The sequence below is a fragment of the Strongyloides ratti genome (genome assembly GCF_001040885.1).
Source record: "Strongyloides ratti genome assembly S_ratti_ED321, chromosome : X".
Lineage (NCBI taxonomy): Eukaryota > Metazoa > Nematoda > Chromadorea > Rhabditida > Strongyloididae > Strongyloides > Strongyloides ratti.
Window position 1 is genome coordinate 741,611 of NC_037309.1, and position 20,877 is coordinate 762,487.

The window sequence follows — 20,877 nt, forward strand, 5'->3', positions numbered from 1 at the left end:
ACTGGTGATTTTGATAAAACGGTATTATTCTTAAGTTCATCTTTTCCATTAGAAGTACTATCATTAACTGGTAATTTTGATAAAACGGTATCATTCTTAAGTTCATCTTTTCCATTAGAAGTACTATCATTAACTGGTAATTTTGATAATAACGTATCATCCTTTGGCTCTTCTTTTTCATTAGAAGTAACTTTAAACGAAACCACATCAGAAGTACCATCATGAATTAGTGATTTTGATAAAACTCTGTCAGTCTTAAGTTCTCCTTTACCGTCAGAAATAATTTTCTGTGAAACTACATTAGTATTATTATCTTTTTTTCCATCAGTAACTTTGATATCAGGAGAAGATTTTGATAAAATTACATCTGACTTTGTTTTTTCTTTTTCATTAGAAGCACTAGTCATGAGAGGTGTTGTAGATATTTCTGGTTCTTCTAAAAATTTCTTACGTGCATCATCAACCATTGCATGAAAGGCACTTTTTAATTCACTTCGATGCCATTTATCTATAATTTCTTTTTTTGTCATTAATTTTCCATCACGTTCATCTTCATGATATTTACAATAATTGTAACGTCGAATTTTTTGCTTACATTTTTCTTTTTTTTGTCCACAATTTTCATCTTCACTAAAATAGCTACTAACACTTTTTGAAGAATCGAAATTTTTTTTATTCAATTCAATTGTTACATTTTTTTGAGAATATTTAACATTATCAGTTATATTTCCTTCATCTTTTTTCATGTCTAAATATTTTAATTTAATATAAAATGACTTACATACCTTTTTTAATTGTCAACTTATCATTTTTTTCTTTTACAATATTTTTATTTTCATTACTGTCTTTTTTTGGTACTTCTTTCCCTATATCAGATTTTTTTTCTAAATCTTTAGATTCCATATTGTTGTAATTAAATAATACTTTGATTGAATATATCTTTTGATAATACTTATCAAGACAAAAAAAGCAATAGCTTTTATAATATAATAATTAAAAAATTTCATTCTTTATATATAGAATTTTATATTAATATTTTAATAAAGATAATTTATTTTATATTCATAAAATAATATCTAATTATTCTTTTCTTATTATTATGTAAAAAAAATATTTAAAAAAAATTGTCTTTTGGTCACATAAAGACATTCTATATTATCATTTCTTATTAATATTTAGATTTTTTTTCTAATGTTAAATTTTTACAATACTAATACCGATATTGTCTTTACATTTACTAATTGATAATTCTAATAAAAGTATTTTTTTTAACAGGTATATATAAATCAAAGTTAATTATTTGTTTTCTATTAGAGTTATCTTTTCTAATTAATTTGATTTAAAATGATAGGAGATTCTTGTAAAGTTACATTAATATACGTTTTCTAAAATTATTTTATAAATGTTACTAAATATCCATTAATTTATATAACTTGCCTAATAGTTTTTTTTTTTGTTGGTATGTATATGACATAAACTATGTGTTACAATTTTATATTATATAAGAAGTACAATATAAGATATAAAGTTCATTATAGAGGTTAAAATTTTTTTTAATAGTTATGAAATATAAAAAGTGTTCATTTTATAACATTTTTTGTCTATGTGAGTATGTTTTAACAATGAATAAAAGTACATAAAACTTTAAATATCATGTCAAAATGTTTAATCTAACTATGATGAAATAAAATTTTTATTAGTTTACCTGATTTTGTTAATAGTGTATAAATTTTTTTTTTAAATGATGATAATAAAATGATATTAATCTTGAATAAATATATTTAACATTATATAAACTATGTTTGATAAAATAGTCCTAACTTTAAAAAATTATTATATTGAAATCATAAGAACTAAGAAAGGAATTTAAATAAATGCAAAGATATTTGAAGTAGGTATTAAAATGAAAGTATTATTTTATGAGGTAGATAAAAATTTTGTTTCCTTTAGTTTTTATCTTTTAACATTTAGTTGCAAACAATGTTTAAAAGATTTATATTTGATGTATATTAAAAACAACGACTATTTTAAAAAAAGCCAGAAGTCTTTTGATTTATATATTTTAATGTATATATTATTCTTGAGAATATCATGTATATTTTAGTTTCCAATACATTTATTAAAATTACTTAATACATTTAACGATTTTATTGTATCATTTAAAACTGTATTTGTTTTTATCTACAAATGTTCTTGTATATTTATTGTCATATAAATGTGTTATATCATTACAATTTGGTTATTATCTTGTAACACAATATAATAACAAAAGATATTAATAATAAAATTTAGAATTTATAAGATTTAATAATATAGTTTAGTCCATCATTTTTTAGATCAATCTTGTCGTAATTTAAAAGTCATATTTTTTACAAAATAGAATTTTTTAAAACTATATTATGTATGAAACTTTTGAAGATATCATAAGCAATTGTTTTTAATATATTTTATTTTTATTTAATACATTTATTATTAGAAATGATTTTTATAGTAATAAAAATTTACTCTTCCGATCTTTAAAAGTTAAGACTGAATATTTAAAACCACTTACAACTTTAACATTTTTATTTTTTCCATTTTTTTTATTTTGAACAATACTTGCATTTATCTATTTTTATGAAGCCAAATGTGCTTTTTTTGTTTAGTTACAAATATTTTTTCCATATTATTTGAACATCTTTATAGTCATTTTTTTGTATTATTTTTATAAGAAAATTATCAAATATATTTCAACATATACATTTATATTTTGTTCTATTATTTTTTTTTTTTAAATTACGGATTCATGTATTTTTATGATCACCATCTTATATTATAATGTGACGTAATTAAAATTAAAATTTAAAATTATTTAATTTATTTCTTTTATAATTTCTAATGGTTATAATAATGATATTGAATTTTTATTTATTATTATTTTTTCAATTTATTATGTTGATACTTTTTGTGTATACATGATTAAATGAACACTGTAGAATTTTAAAAAAATACAAAAGAAAAGTTTTTTATATTTCGATATAAATTACTTTTTATTTTTGCAATGTATTCTGAATTAATTTGGTTATCAAAATTATAATTTTTATATAATTTCTTAAGATTTTATATTTGGATAATGGAATTGAAAAACTAAATTTTTTTTTATATTTATCAAATTTTATTTAGTTTTATTCATAACAGCATTCATATATGTTTTATAAAGACAGTTAATATTTTATAAAATGATATGCATATAGTAAAGTCTTTATTCTAATTTAGTCTAAAAAAAATTATTATTGTAGATATTTTATAAATATTTTTTTTAATTATACATAATATGTTTACAAATTATGAAGTTACAAAAATTGGCTTTAATCCTATATTTTTATATAGTTTGTTGAAAAACTATCAAAAAAATTGGATTTTAGATGTCATTTGATTGAATAGTTTAATATGAAACTTTTAAAATTTTATATATTTCATTTTTATTTTATATAATCATGATAACAATTATTTTGACTTATATCTTAATTGCTAGAAAAAAAAATTATAGTTAAATAATATAAAAGCTAAATATTTTATTCATAATTATTATAATTTGTTATAGTTCTAGAAATAATGTAGTATCAAAAATAATAGTATGAAATTATATAAAGAAAAGTTATTAAAATCAAGAAATAATTTTAATAATAATCTTAATGAATAATAATTCAATTAATTTTAATTTGAAATATTTATGACTATAAGCTATACATTTTAAAGTTATTTTTAGATAAATAAACATATGGTAATATTAATCTAACACCATAAACTTAATTTAATAAAGTTTTTTTAATACATACAATTTATGTTTTTTTTTTAAATATTCTAATTATATATATTTTAACAATATATTTTGATAACAATGCTATGTAATATTTTCCAATTGTAATAAAATAAAAATTTAATAAAAGATTAAAATAATTGAGATACGTCATTTTATTCATGCCTACATATCATTCATCTTTAACATTGTAATATTTTTTCATGTAGTTTAATAAAATAATTTAATTTATAAAAATTACATTTAAATATAAAATATTTTATTTATTTGATACATTTAATTTATTAATCATCACAATTGATCATTTCCGTTTAAAAAAATAAAAATTAAGTATTTAATGGTACAAAATATTTTTTAAATCATCTTTTAAAAATATGATTAAATTTTTAACTACATTTATTTTAACCACATTTATCACTTTGATTTTTCCATGTGGATCATTTAATTGTCCTCCGTTTACTAATAAAGCTAAAATAACATATGAAATTGAACCAACATTATCATTAACATACAATCCTACACAAAATCGTACAAGTATGCAACAAACATCATCATCTTCATTAGCTAGAAATTTAAAACAGATAGCTATTGATGTTATTAATAATTTGGCATCTACACAAAGTCCACTTTTAGTTTCAGCATTTAAACCAACCGTCACATTAAATCAAAAAAAATTTCTTAATGTAGAAATAATTCCACAAACTTGTAAAAGTAACAATGCCTCTGAATTAGTAGCTCAAAAAGGAACATATTTTGTTCAAAATAATTTAGTTATGCAAAGAATTGAAGATACAAATTGTTTAAATGGAATTATTCAGAATAGTAAAACAAGCACTGCTTTGACGACTATTATTTATAAAATCGACTTTTTGATTCCTACAGGACAAGTGTTATGTAATAGTCATTGGATAAAAATAGCTGATGCTATAAAAAATAAAATAATTACAGATACTAAATCAAATTTTTTAAATTCTGGAATGATTGAACGAATTTAGTAAAAATCATATTTTTTTTATTCAAGAAATATAACATACATTGATAAAAGTAATTACTTTTTTAAATTAGAATTTGTATTAAAAATTATTTTTTACAACTATAAAATATTATACATATATTTTAATGTTTCAATAAAATACTAAATTCATTTGATTTTTCAATATATTAATATGAATATATTATAATATCTGTACTAAAAAATTTCATATATTACTAAACTTATTTTAACTATCTTATTGATAAGGTTATTTTTACATAACATGAAGAATTTTCATTAAAGTAAAATATTTTTGTATAACTATACCTAAATGATAGTTTTTACTTATTCATCTAATGTTAGAAATACAATAACATTTAACAAATATATAAAATGATCTCTTTTTATAAGTCATCTAATCAGAATTTGTATTATAAAGTCATGATAAAGTTTACTTTACTTTAACTGTACTTTGTCTGCCTATTTATCAAAATTAAGTTATATTATCTAGATAAGTAATAAAAAAAAGTAATTTTGTACTTTGACATTAATAAGGTAGAAAAATAAAATGAGATGAAAAACTTTATGTAAACGAATAAATTCTAAATATTATTTGATACAATAGTATTAAATACATAAAATTTGAAGAACAAAAAACGTATGGCACTTTTTGTTATCTTGGAACCTATCATTAAAAAAGTAATATTAATTTAGCCGAAGTTGTATTAATAAAACAATATAAAATGATAAAAAGAACTCAAAAGATATATTGTCATAGTAATAATAAAATGTAATCAAAGGAGTTTCTCTCAGTTATGTTACATGGCTGGAAGCCTGTCTATTAGCTTGATTACACCATCTTTAGATAACAATTAGTAAAATGTTGGTAACCTAATGATTTATTCTTGATAAAGTTAAGCTATAATATTTCTATATACTTTAGAAAAATATAATATACAAGAATATAAATTTTTCCAAATACACTTATTTTTAGAAAAATACCAATGAGCATTATATCAAATAGTTATTACAAAAAAAAGATGATTGTTAGAAATAAAAATAATGATACCTTTTTACAACTAAATGTTAGTAAAAACAAAGCGATACACAAATTTTCTAATCAAATAAAATGATTAAAATCTCATTACATAGAATACATATATATATATATTAGGCAAAAATTTATAAATTAACTTATCAACATGTTTAATTATAGTGATAACTTCTTATGTATTGTTTTGTGATGAATTAAAAAAATTATAATAATATTATATATTAAAAAAAAATTCATATAAGTTGTCGAAAGCATTTCTATAAAAGCAAGTATGTTATAATATAGGTCAAAAACTCTAACAAATTTTCGTTGGTATAATAAAGAAAAGTATCATTTTTTTATGAATATTCAATCATGAGAATGATTATTTTACTAAAAACTTTTCTTTTTTTTATCTTGTTTTTACTAATATAAGTTTGATTATACTATATAAAATTATATAAAAATTAATTAATTAATATTATTATAAAAATAATTATTGTTTAATTACCTATGCTTTTTTTCTATCTTCTTAATAGGTACAATTTCGTTTTGTTTAAATGACAAATATTACTTGAAATGTTAGATATAATTCAATAGTAAATAGCCGTTTTTTATTTTACCAGAATTATGTTACAATAAATGAACAAACTGTTAAGATATATTTGTTAACTTTTTTATTAGTAGTAGGGAAAACATTTAACATATTTTCATAAAATGAAATTAAGCAAATATTAATTTTAGTAGATTGAACTTTAATAGAATACTACTAAAAACATTTACGATGAGTGGGAAAACAAAAATAATTTCAATAGTTTAACAAAACATATGTCTATTAACATTGTAGTGATAACAATATTTAGTTAAAATATCATCAATACTTTGAAAAATGTTATTTTAGTTATTCAAGTTATTGTCATAATAAGTATTATCATATAAAAATTTGATGCTATAAAGTTGTCAAATATATTTTTTTAATACTTCATTTATCACATAAAACAATTTTAAGAATTTATAAATTATAGTATGTTTTAAACACTTAGTAATTACATAAACCTTATTATAAAACTTATTATGAATTTGATTTAAAACTAAAAACTGTTCTAAATTATCTTCTTAATGTGTTGTGTGAAAACCTTATGAAATGATAACCAGAAAAACTAAATCAAAGGATTTTGATAATATTATAACACAATTCAAATTTACTTTATAAGCATAAAGAACAATCTTAGTGCACTCTAATTCTATATATTTAATAATAACATTTGTTAAAAGATTACACACTGGATCAAGTTTTGTTTATAACTTTCTTCAATATCTTTTACATATACTTCAAAGAAAGCATTCAATGGCATCTAGACAAACTTAATTTTGTATAAATTGGGATTAACATAATAAATATATATAATCAAGAATTAAACTAGGAAAAAATTTTTTTGATTTTTTAGAAACTTTTCTATGAGAAGTAAATACATTAAAAACAATAAATTACGTTTTTATATAAATATATAGTAAAAATGCAATACTAGTGACTATTAAAAAGTGGTTTTTTTTGAAGTGATTTTGAAATAGACATTTGCTTAAAAAATCAAAAAAGCACTTTTGATATTAAATTCATGTAAAAAATAATTTAAAAGTTAAACTTTCAAGTTTAAAATTTCTTAATAATTAAAGAGCCATTACTTTTATATTAAATCAATTACTAATAAAATTAATAAAAAATATTTAGAATATTTGTTTTTTTATCTATATTTTAATTACAATTCTATTTCTATCCTATTTATTGTTCTTAAGGTATTTTACTGAAAACAAAATTCTTTTTTTTTAATTTGAAATTTTTAGTCCCTTTAATATATCATAGGTTTTTATATAACTTTTTTGTCATAATAGTGGTAGAATGAATTATGTAATTATGGGTCTTTTTTCAATTGAAGTAAGTAATACTAAAAACATAAATTTTGTTCTTAAGATATAAAATAAAAACACCTACTGCAACTTTAAAGTTATTTATAATTTTTTTAATTATAAAAATATCTTTTTCAAAGCGTTTAGTAGACTTATTTTGCAGTCAGAAACATTTGAATATACAAAAGAGTGGATAAAATTCTTTTTAACATTATTAATCCTAGAAGTCAATAAAAACTGCACTCCAGAATGTTGAAACCTAATAGCATATAATTCAAAAGACAATAATTACATCAAACATTTTTTAGATGCCGATCTTATTATTTTTATTTGCTAAGTTTTTTATGTTACTTAAAACGATTTTAAATACATGTATATTAATTGTCTGATTCTACATCCTAATCTTACTATCATAAAATTGAAACATAATATAAAAGTGATCATGATATTTAACAAAACTTTTTTTCATAAGATAAATATATGCATATACTTATCATATGTTATTATTACCTTAAATCTTATCTATAAGAAGTGTTAAGTAAATTAGTAAGCGATAAACAATTTAAAAAAATTTAACCAGGAATTATTCAAAATTAAAAAAACATTTTTTTAATCACATAATTATTTAAAAAATAACATATTGCATCGTATCATATAAAAAAATGAAAACATTTTTTTACTGTTTATCAATTACCTTTATTTAAAAATGTTAATTATATATTCATTTTTTAAATTTTAGGTTTTTATCAACTTAATATTCGTAACTGAGCATAATTAATTTAAAAAATCTTGTTTTATTAGTTATCAATCACTTCTAGCAATGGCACTTTTTTCATTACGATAGGTTAAAAAAGTAATACACCAATTATTTTTAAAACATATTATTACCTGTCAAAAGTTTTTTAATTTATACTGATTTTTATAAATAAATAAATTTAAATATATGTTTTTAAATAGCAGAAAAGTGAAATTTTTTGAACATAATTCAACATATAAGAGTATAGATTTGCTAAAAAGTTAAAAATTGGTAAACTTTAACATTATTTAATATTCTTTGTCTCCTTTTTTACAAATAATTATTGTGTTTTAAGATACTCTTTTTTTCAATTTTTTTATAGCGTTAACTTTACTTAATACACTGATTTTATATTATTTTAATATACAAATTTTAAATTTTAAAATATTTAAACACAAATTATCTATTATAAAATACATTAATATGAATAAATTTGTATAAGGAAAATTCAAAGTAAAAAAAATAATATGAATCTTTATTGTTCTAATTATGAAGGAAATATTGGAAAAATAGCAAATTTTATTTACTACAATATTATTATTTATTATCTCTTATTCATTTTCCTCACTTTCTTTACTTGTTGAATCTGAAGATAAATTATTTTCTGGCTGATGTGAAAGTGAAAAAGCTTTTTCATTAAGATTTTCCATTTCAGAAGTCATCTGTGAAATCTTCTTATCCATATCCATCTTCTTATCAAAGGTATTAACATTAATAGTTGGTGTTGATGAAACTACATCAGTTTTAGTTTTACCTTTTCCATCAGAAGAAACTTTTGGTAAAACAACATTAGAAGTATTAACATAAACTGGTGATTTTGATAAAACGGTATTATTCTTAAGTTCGCCTTTTCCATTAGAAGTACCACCATGAATTGGTGATTTTGATAAAACTCTGTCAGTCTTAAGTTCTCCTTTACCGTCAGAAATAATTTTCTGTGAAACTACATTAGTATTATTATCTTTTTTTCCATCAGTAACTTTGATATCAGGAGAAGATTTTGATAAAATTACATCTGACTTTGTTTTTTCTTTTTCATTAGAAGCACTAGTCATGAGAGGTGTTGTAGATATTTCTGGTTCTTCTAAAAATTTCTTACGTGCATCATCAACCATTGCATGAAAGGCACTTTTTAATTCACTTCGATGCCATTTATCTATAATTTCTTTTTTTGTCATTAATTTTCCATCACGTTCATCTTCATGATATTTACAATAATTGTAACGTCGAATTTTTTGCTTACATTTTTCTTTTTTTTGTCCACAATTTTCATCTTCACTAAAATAGCTACTAACACTTTTTGAAGAATCGAAATTTTTTTTATTCAATTCAATTGTTACATTTTTTTGAGAATATTTAACATTATCAGTTATATTTCCTTCATCTTTTTTCATGTCTAAATATTTTAATTTAATATAAAATGACTTACATACCTTTTTTAATTGTCAACTTATCATTTTTTTCTTTTACAATATTTTTATTTTCATTACTGTCTTTTTTTGGTACTTCTTTCCCTATATCAGATTTTTTTTCTAAATCTTTAGATTCCATATTGTTGTAATTAAGTAATACTTTGATTGAATATATCTCTTGATAATACTTATCAAGATAAAAAAAGCAATAGCTTTTATAATATAATAATTATAAAAATTTCATTCTTTATATATATAATTTTATATTTATATTTTGATAAAGATAATTTATTTTATATTCATAAAATAATATCTAATTATTCTTTTCTTATTATTATGTAAAAAAAATATTTAAAAAAAAATTGTCTTTTGGTCACATAAAGACATTCTATATTATCATTTCTTATTAATATTTAGATTTTTTTTCTAATGTTAAAATTTTACAATACTAATATCTATATTGTCTATATATTTACTAATTGATAGTTCTAATAGAAGTAAATTTTTTATAAGTATATATAAATCAAAGTTAATAATTTGTTTTCTATAATAACTATACTTGAATACTTAAATTGTCATTGTTACTTTTAATAATCTATTGCTAATACTTCTAGCTAAAAATTATTATTGTATACTATTATATTGTTATAAAAAATCTTTCTATTAGAGTTATCTTTTTTAATTAATTTGATTTAAAATGATAGGAGATTCTTGTAAAGTTACATTAATATACGTTTTCTAAAATTATTTTATAAATGTTACTAAATATCCATTAATTTATATAACTTACATAATAGTTTTTTTTTCGTTGGTATGTATGTGACTTAAACTATGTATTACAATTTTATATTATATAAGAAGTACAATATAAAATATAAAGTTCATTGTAGAAGTTATAATTTTTTTTAATAGTTAAGAAATATAAAAAGTGTTAATTTTATAACATTTTTTGTCTATGTGAGTATGTTTTAACAATGAATAAAAGTACATAAAACTTTAAATATCATGTCAAAATGTTTAATCTAACTATGATGAAATAAAATGAAATCAAATTTATATTACTTTACCTGATTTTGTTAGTAGTATTAGTGTGGCTGTTAAATATTGTATTGTCTTTAAATGGCATAATAATGTTATAGTTTTGATTACTATACGAAGAATTTGCTTTTTAGTGAATAATTTTTCGTTTATTAGACGCTTGATTATGTTTAGTTTTATAAAAATAGATATTGTTACACTATTACTACAATTTAATCATTTTTATCTTTATAAAAGCTACTAAACGTCATAGAATATTTGATGTTTTTTTGTATAACTTCATCGTACTTTTTAGCATTATAATTTATTGTACATGTACATTATAATTTTTACATAACATTTATAACGTTCTTTTATTTTTTATCGAGATATTTTTTATTAATATTTTTAAGTTCCGGTTTTGTAAATCTTTTTATGACTACCTTAATAATACTGTTAAAAGTACGCCGTTCTGATAACAAATATAGTTAGCTTGTGACAGTCATCTTTTCTAGTATTATCAAAGTATCATATGCAAATTAGTAAGTATGAAAGTATATTTTTTTTTTTTAATTTATCTGTAAATGACGTTTCATTATACTTTGAGATCTATTTTTTTTGTCTATTATTTTGTGGTATGTAAATTTTTAACATAGTATACATTCTTAGGATACAAAATTTTCCATATAGAAACTGACAGCTAATTGTTTTAAATTACGATTTACCTTTATCAATTATGGCATGTATAATGAGTAAGTTTAAATAATTTTAACATTTTCTTATAGTAACGATATAATATAGTTTACTTATTTTTATGAGTGTGAGGATAATTAATTTGTTTAAAATTGTTTTGTGTTATAAACTTTTAGATATTATGAGATTCATTATAAATGTAATCCTTTTTTCAGAGGTATACACTTCATTTGTTGTTAGAAAGAATATGATTTGAATCGTGCTTATTTGTATGTATCTAACAAAATCTTTATTTTTTTTAGAAAGTTTAGTACTCTTTAATATCCAATAATCTTAATGTTATGATATGGTTACTTTCTCAAGTATCTTACAAGAAATAAGTATTTGTGATTATTTTGTCAGAGTTACATGCTTTAACTTTTAGTCAAAAATCGATGATTAAAAGTACAACGCTTCTTTTATTAGTAAGATGTTATACCTAGCAGTTAGTAATCTTTCTTTTTAAAAATATACGGAACGATCATGCATTTATTATATATTAAAGTCATAGTTATTTTTTATACTGAAAGGTTTACTTTACTCATCTTTTTTTTTTTTTGAAAAATATTCATTGAGGATGACTCTGAGATGATTAGGTTAGTTTAGCTTATATTTTTTTAAAATTAAAACAATTTTTTGATAATTCTTTTTTAGATTTTATTAAGATGACCACACAGTGAGAGGAAAATATCGATATTTAAAAGCTTTTTTTATTAGCTAATTAACTGATGCTTAATTGTTTTCTAAAAATAGATATGTTTATTTTGACATTTAGCATAACAAGAAACATTTGAATGAGTTTGTTTAAATAACAAAGTTTTGTTATATACATATATGTAAAGAAAAGATATTTTACATTAATGATAGTCTTTTTAAAAATATTAAAAATGTGAATATAGGTATTGTTGAAGGTAATATTTGAATATAAGTATTATTAGTTGTTGTAGGTAGATGAGTTGTCTCGTTATTCATCATCTTTTATTTTAAAATTTAAATTATCAATTAACTCCTATTGAAATTTATGTTAGAAAACAATGTTTAGATAATTTACAATTCTATTATATGAAACTTTTAATGTATTTAGTAATATTTTTATGAATCATTTATAATTGGGTTTATGTTTGTTTTTAAAATTTAAATTAAACTTGGATTATAAAATGATAGATCTATCAAAAAGAATCATTTTTAGTTATATATTTTTAATGATAAACTTTAAATCAACGATTGAAGTTGTTATTTTAGATAATTAAAATATTATAATCTTCTGATTTTTTTAAATTCATAATTATAACGTTAAGTATAACAGATTGATACTATGAAACCTTTTTCAGTACTCAAAAAACAAATAGATGTTTTCTATATATAGATGTATGAACATGAAAAAGAAATGATTGGTAGTGTTTCTTATATTCATATTTTTAAGAAATTTTGTATATAATACTTTATATTTAAAAAACTGTCAAAATATTATATTTTTTTATATACTTTATTTCTTATTTGTAATATTTATCTTTATTTTTAATAATCTTTTTTTATGAATAAATTTTTTTATGTTAAGATTCTTTTCATTAATGTTTAAATATTTAAAAAGGTTTAATTTTTTAAAAAAATTATATAACCAAATTTGTTATTCTTAAGTTTATTTTTTATTATTAATATTTAACTTTAAAACTCTGTAGTTATATTATTTTTTTTAGTAATATTTTATACATATTGTGTTATATCAAATTATTAAAATCAAAAATATGACAAAATTTTGTTTTGAAGAAATTTGGTTTTCAATATTAAAAGTTAAATTTGATTTATAAATTTTGAATTCTTTTTGTTAAATATCATTTATTAAATTTTAAATTGGTTAAAAGGTTATTGTTAAGGGAAGTAATTTAAATTTTATATATAGAATGTATATGAAAAGGTTAATTATCTTGTATGTTTTCTTCGTTTATAATTTATGTAAAATATATTATTATATAAAATCCGTCCTTTGTGTTCATTATTTACTATTAATTTTTGTCAATTTCAGAAAATCAAAATTTCTTCACTTATTGAATTTACATTTTTTACTTCTAACTATAATAACTGACTAAAGAAAAGCTTACTTTTAATATTTATAGTATTACTAATTATACCCAATTATATGATAAATGGTTTGATAGTTTTAATATTTAAGTGTTTACATATAAATAATTATAAGATGCTAACATATTTTAAGAAAAAATTAAAATATACTTAATTATATTAAAGGTGATAAAGAATAATTCTATATAGGTTACATTTATATTTAGAACTGCGTATTTTTTTTTCAATATTTTTCTAATCAGACTTATAGTTTTTATGATTTAATATAAATAATATGTAATATTACTGAATAAATTTATTACATAAGAAAATATATATCTTTCTAGTGAGAATGATACTATTATTTATATTAGATATTTGAAGAATTACTCAGAGTATTTGACTTAAAAAAAAAGCGTGTTTTCAAGGCGAGATGGCCGAGCGGTCTAAGGCGTCAGTTTAAGGCACTGATATCTTCGGATGCGTGGGTTCGAATCCCACTCTCGTCAAGAATCCTTTTTCTATTTGCTAATAGAATTTCCATTTTTCTTTAAATTTGTATTTTGAACTAATTAAATGTTATTTTTTATTTGATTCAATTTTTTGAGTTTATTCATATAAATACTTAACTTAAATCGATGTAGTACGATTTACTTTTATTATATTTTAAAGTTTAATTTTTAATTATATTAATAATTGGAATTTAAATGTAAGATTTTAGATTTTAAATATGTGGTTTTTTTAAAATATTATCATTTAATGGTTATTATATTGTTTTTAACTTTTATTTACAAGTTGTTTTACTTAATAAAGAATAAAATTTAAATGTTTTATTGTGTTTTATTGGTTAACTATTTATAATTATAAGAATGATAAATTTTTAAATCACTTATATTTGAATATATAAATTTTTCTCAAAGGAACTGGTTTTTTTTTATCAAAATCTTAACGTGACTAGTTAGAATTTTCTAATTAGAAAAGTCTTTATACATAGAAACATAACTTCCAGCTACAATAATTTAAATATACAATAACTTAATGAAAAAAACAATTATATATAATATAAAAGCCAAGAATATGTAAGGAAGTTATACATTAAAACAAATATTTACAACTACTTTGGAAACTTAATTTTTAAATGTAATATTTTAAAATGTTATGAAATACTCTACTAATATATGTTTTTATTAACAATAATTTTTTGTTTTATAGTTAATATAATACTTATTTATTTATTATTATTTGGATAATTTTAAAAAATATATTTTATGACTTATGTAAAAGTAGTTATTCTTTTTCATGACTTAAATTTTAACAACATTTTAAATTTTTTTTTCTACTACACATCTAGTTAATTTGTTTTTTAATAATAAAATATTATTATACTAATGAATAATAACTTTTTAACACTATGTTTTGCTTAGATAGTTGGTGTAATATTTTTTTCATTATAAATTTAACATCTTAGACTTCTGGAATCATTTACTAATTAATAAATAAAATCTATTTACTTTTTTTTTATTGTATTAAAATGATTTAAACAAGAAAATATTTCATTTTTATCTAGAAAGTTTGGAAAAATTGCGGCTTCTTCATCCAACCATAGCTCAGTTGGTAGAGCGGAGGACTGTAGATTCAATTGCTGATATCCTTAGGTCACTGGTTCAAATCCGGTTGGTTGGAAACCTTTTTTAGTTATAGAAACATTTTTTGACATCACCATTCTTGATATATCAAAATTATCTATTTTTCAATAGTGTCCTTCAAATAAATTTGACAGTTTTTTGATTTTTTTATTGTATTATATTTGTACTTTTAACGAACATAATGATACAAATATTAATAATAAAAATGAGATAAAATGATAATATAATTACATTTTAATAATCAAAGACAAATTAATAACATTAAAATAAGAACAAAGTTTTATTACTGATTAGAAATATTTTAACTTATTCTTATCTACGTGATTATATGATAGTATTATCACTTTACATAATTTTATCGTTTATAAATATCAACTAAAAAATTTTTTATTATCATAACAATTTTTAACATTTATTTTATCTTATTTATATAAGTGAAATATTGTTATAAATTATATTTAAAATCAGTTAAAGATAATTATAATATTTACTACTTTTTATACATTTACTTGATTTTTTAGATTTAGTTCTTTTTAAAGTTTCTAACTTTAAAATAAATAACTTGTTATAAAATTATTTTTTTTTAAAACATTAATATTAGTTATATATTTTTTATTTGTAACATATTATTAAATAAACAAAACAGTATTCATTTTAAATAAATTATCGTAATAAACTTTAAAATTATGAGATTGCTTTTTTATTTACAGTCATAATTTAAATTGTTGTAATTATTAACCAACATTTCTTAAACTTTGTTTAACAGCTCCTTGTATTAAACTTCCTGCATAATGTTCATCTAATTTGAAATAAGTTTGTACTTTAACATACCTATCATGAATTGAAAGTTTGGGACTTTTTAAGACAATACCCTTCATTGTAGGCATAAGCATTCCCATTTCAAGGATTTCTGATATTAATTTTTCAACAAATTCAGCTCCAAATAAACCTAAATCTTGAAAAACTGATTGATCAACATTACTAATTTTTGATTCAATAAGTTTAAAATCTAAATTTTCAATTGTTGCATTTCCTGTTATTTTTGATTTAATTATTTGTAAATATACATTTGCTGTCATTGTTGTATCTGACCGTATAATTAAAGTTTTCATTTGTGTTGTATTATTAGGTCGAAGGTACATATTCATACGTCCATGTAAACGGAATCGGGCACGATTTGATACAAATACAAGAATTGGAGCCTTTCTTGCAGTAAATTTAATTTCAATTTCACGTCCTGGATATTGTGTTGAAAGATCACCTAGAAATTCTCCTATACAAAATCCTGATTTACATGTTGTTAATAATATTTCTTTTAATTTTAAGTTTGACTCAGGTCCAACAATCATATCCATATATTTTTGACGATAGGCATGATATAACATTGAATTAGCCACAAAATCAGTTCCATAAAATTCAAGCATATGTACACCATGTGGTTGAGGTATTTCTATATTTGGAGGATAAAATGGTGTTCCACCCATACCTTTATATGATATTTCACCTTTTCCAACCATTGTTATTGTACCATGATTAATAAATGGATTTCTCATTATCGAATAATCAAGAACAAGATTTTTATCACGTAAATCATTTATAAAATTTATTAACGATCCATTTTTTAATGAATGTGAATTTAATCTTAATTTTTGAAATGGTTTTCTTGTTTTATCAAATGTTTGACCAATTATATCTAAATCATTTTCATTAATTCTTACTTTTAAAGGCATTGTTGATAAAATTGAATTCATATCAATATTAATAACTTTTTCAATCATTTGACACATTCTTTGTTCAACTGTTGGTTTAAAATGTGATATTAAAAATCCTAAAATTAAATAAATTTTTTTTTGTGATAATATATAAAAAAAAATTTGTACCTTTAAATGAATTTATAAAAAAATCTGTTATTACACCAGTATTTCTAACATTTAAATCAACATATCCAACTTGTGATGCACATTTAGTAGATTGTACTTGAGGAGAACCATAAGGACTTCTTCACTATTTCCAAAACAAAAATAATAATATATTAAAATTTAACCTACCTAAATAATCTAACTGATATTGATAAACTAATATGACCTAATAATGTTTCAAATTCACCTTTTAATGGTACTGTTGGTATTAAAAGTGGTGAATTTAGTCTAGCTTCAAATTCTCCAACAGCTCTAATATGCATTTTAGATAATGTCCATGTAAATGAATCAGGACCACTTAAATCTAAACTATAATCAGTTGGAGCCCAATACTTTGCAATATATGTATTTGAAATAGATACTTGACCTTGATCTATTTGTTCTGTTATTGTAGGAATAGCTAATTGAAGTATTTCATCATTAACTACTTTCATTCCAACTTCTCTTAAGTATGCTAAACCTGTTGGCATCAATCTTATAAAAATTCCAGGATTTAGAGGATTTGAATTATGATGTAAAAGTGGTGAAATAAGATCATCTATCTTTTGCGGTAAAACATCTCGTATATATAATAATATTATAATAAATACGTATAAATTCTTTATATTTTTGCATTTAATCATCTTAAAAATTATTAAAAATTAAATTTTTATAAAAATTTATTTAAAAAAAAAAAGATAAAAATATTTTATAATAAATATATTTAGATATATATAGAAATTCATAATTAATATAAAAATTTATAGTTAACTATTGTTAAATATAACATTCAATAACACCTTTTAACATCTATTAAAAAGGAATGTCAAAATTAATTACTTCTAAAAAAATTAAAAATTTTTTTGTTTTGAATATTGATAAAATAAAGAAATTATATATATTCTTTTCAATAAGTATTTATAAAAAAATTTCTTTACAACTGTATATAAATTAAATAAATTATTTTATAATTATATAATTTTTCACATAAAAGTTAAAGTACTAATTATTATAAAAAGTAGAATAGTTAAAGAATATAGAGATAAAATTTATGTTATAAATTTTATTATATAAAATTTTTGTAAATAAATTTTCATTGAATGAGTGACTAAAAGAGATATATAAGTTTGTTAAGATATCATGATCAAAATTATATTTAAATAATATAATTTTAATGTTATTTAATATTATTAAAATATTCTAAAGATCAATTAACAGATATTATTAATTGAATAAAACATAAATTGACATACTAAAAGTTTATATTTTTTAGGTAATATCATATGTAAAATATAATTATAAAATAAAAGCAATATAATATAAATAAATAATATTAATATCATGTAAAATATATATCCATAAAGAATGATGTATTAAATTTATACTAAGATGAAATTTTATAAAAGTTTGATCTTCATTAAATGTGGGTCGTCAAAATTTTCCTTTATTCTAATAGTTATTTATAAATATTATCTTTAAAATATTAAAATAATTCTTTTATATATATTTAAAATTTTATTATCCATAAATGTTACAAAAAGAATAATAACTATAATTGTATTATTGTATGAACTTTAAAAAAAAAAAAACTTTCTTATACATTAAATATTTTAATAATAGTTTAATGAAGTGTAAATAATTTTAATAAAATTTTATAAAATTTCACACAAAAATATAAAAAAAATTTAATTCTTTAAATATAATATTATTCAACATTAATATAATAACAATAATGAAAAATTTTCTTATTTAGTAATCTTTAGAAATATATTATTTGTTCTATTCTTTTTTAATAAAAAAAAAATTTTTAATATAAATTGACAGTATTTAAATTTCTATTATTATAAATTTATAAAGTATTTTCATGTATATTAATAAAATATTTTTAACTAAAAAATATAGATATTTATTTTTTTTTATTAGAACAGGGTTTTTTTTTAAATCAAATATATAGTTAAATTAAAAAATATTAGATATATTATTTTATGATAGCTGACATTATATATATATTTATATATACTGGTTCATAGAAATTTTCTTAACATAAATATACATCCTATTGTATATTAAAAAAATTAGTACATATTAAGATGTAATAAATATGTATAATTATTTAATAGTAACAAATTAAAATAAATTGAAAAATTATATTAACCAAACATTATTTTAAATATATCTTTTAAAATATTTTCATTTTTAGCTGATATCTTCCATGATATAATTTTTGGTTGTCGTTTTTATGGATTTACTATTCTTTTTAAAGTAGTATTATTAGTATAATCCATCAGTTTATAAATTTTATTTATATATAGAGTCATTTTTAATCTACACTATCTAGTTTCTTTTATAAATAATTATAGTAATATAAAAGTAAAATTGTTTACGGAAAAATAATTGTTCTTTACTATATTAAAATAAAATAGCAAAAGGATATAATGTTACTTTGAATGTTGTTTTATTAAAGTAATTAGTAATACTTAATAAATCATTGATTTTAATTAAAAATATATCTTTATATAGATATTTAATAAAATAATTATTTTTATTTTGAAAAAAATATTTAAAATATAATAATGCAAATTGATTATAGTTATTTACATAAAAAATGTAAAATAAATTTATATTTTTTTTATATTTAATTTTACTATTTTAATTTAATTTAAATTAAAAAAAGATTTATTTTTTTTATATTTATTTTTTTTTTATGCAAATTTGTAGAAAAAAAAAAATAATTTATACATCTTTATTGCGCAGTAAATAATTTCTTTTAATACATATTTTACCAAGAAGTATTCATTATATATAGTGCGCCAAACTCTACATAATTAATATCAATTTTTGTTTATTTTTTGTTTATTCAATATTATTAGTATTGACAATATTTAAAAATTATAAAAAAATTTTTAATGTTTAATAAAATTATTATGTTTTTAATATTTATATTTTAAAAAAAAAATGAAATAATCTTGATTTATTATATAATAAAAAGTTATAATTTATTCTTTTTGTGTTTTAATGTTTTTTTTTTATTTAAAGTGTATGATGACATCTATTGGTGTGCCATTTGTTTATTATAAATAAAAAGATTTTTCTCTACATTTCTTACAAAACTATTTATAGTACATCACACTATTATTATAATTCTTATCGCAAACTATAGCATTTATACTTACCTTTGTTTGTAAATCAATATATTAAAAATGTTATTTGTTAACAATAGTTATATATATATATTTTTTTTAATTATCATATTATATAATATATATTATATTTTCTAAATCTTTAATTAATATTTTTACTATTAAACTTATCTTAATATCTAGTTATAATATGATTTTCTTAATATTATACAAGTAATAGTATCATTGTTAATCTGAAAAAAAAAATGATTATTATTAAATGCACTTCCATATTAAAACATTATTATATAAACAAACTTAAATTTCAATAACATATCATATAATATTTATATATAAACTATCATAATTTTAAAAAAAAAACCAATTATTATAATTATATAATTTTAGAATTATTAACAAAATTAACATTTATAAACTTTTTAAAATTTTATATTTAATATAAAAATTTAAAATTTCTTTTATATTAAG

At 18.9% G+C, this 20,877-nt stretch overlaps 4 protein-coding genes across 4 annotated transcripts in view; 1 reads left to right on the top strand and 3 right to left on the bottom strand.

Moving 5' to 3' along the window:
* The window catches only part of SRAE_X000014600 (Hypothetical protein), a gene marked incomplete at both ends in the record, with an annotated part of 8,152 nt that extends 7,249 nt beyond the window's left edge, over positions 1 to 903 (bottom strand). The window contains 2 exons of the mRNA XM_024644455.1: positions 21 to 748; positions 786 to 903. Of these exons, the coding sequence (XP_024510012.1) occupies positions 21 to 748; positions 786 to 903 (846 nt within the window). The remainder of the gene's footprint in view (positions 1 to 20; positions 749 to 785) is intronic.
* Positions 904 to 4,173: 3,270 nt separating this feature from the next.
* Positions 4,174 to 4,794, top strand: SRAE_X000014700 (Hypothetical protein; the record flags this gene model as incomplete). Its single annotated transcript, XM_024644456.1, has 1 exon — positions 4,174 to 4,794. One exon carries the CDS (start codon positions 4,174 to 4,176, stop codon positions 4,792 to 4,794), a length of 621 nt encoding a protein of 206 aa, XP_024510013.1.
* Positions 4,795 to 9,057: 4,263 nt separating this feature from the next.
* SRAE_X000014800 (Hypothetical protein) lies at positions 9,058 to 10,057 on the bottom strand (the record flags this gene model as incomplete). Its single annotated transcript, XM_024644457.1, has 2 exons — positions 9,058 to 9,902; positions 9,940 to 10,057. The coding sequence occupies 2 exons, from the start codon at positions 10,055 to 10,057 to the stop codon at positions 9,058 to 9,060; spliced, it is 963 nt and encodes a 320-aa protein (XP_024510014.1).
* A 6,048-nt stretch (positions 10,058 to 16,105) lies between these two features.
* Positions 16,106 to 17,760, bottom strand: SRAE_X000014900 (Lipid-binding serum glycoprotein, C-terminal domain and Lipid-binding serum glycoprotein, N-terminal domain and Bactericidal permeability-increasing protein, alpha/beta domain-containing protein; the record flags this gene model as incomplete). Its single annotated transcript, XM_024644458.1, has 3 exons — positions 16,106 to 17,199; positions 17,252 to 17,370; positions 17,420 to 17,760. The coding sequence occupies 3 exons, from the start codon at positions 17,758 to 17,760 to the stop codon at positions 16,106 to 16,108; spliced, it is 1,554 nt and encodes a 517-aa protein (XP_024510015.1).
* Positions 17,761 to 20,877: the final 3,117 nt, after the last annotated feature.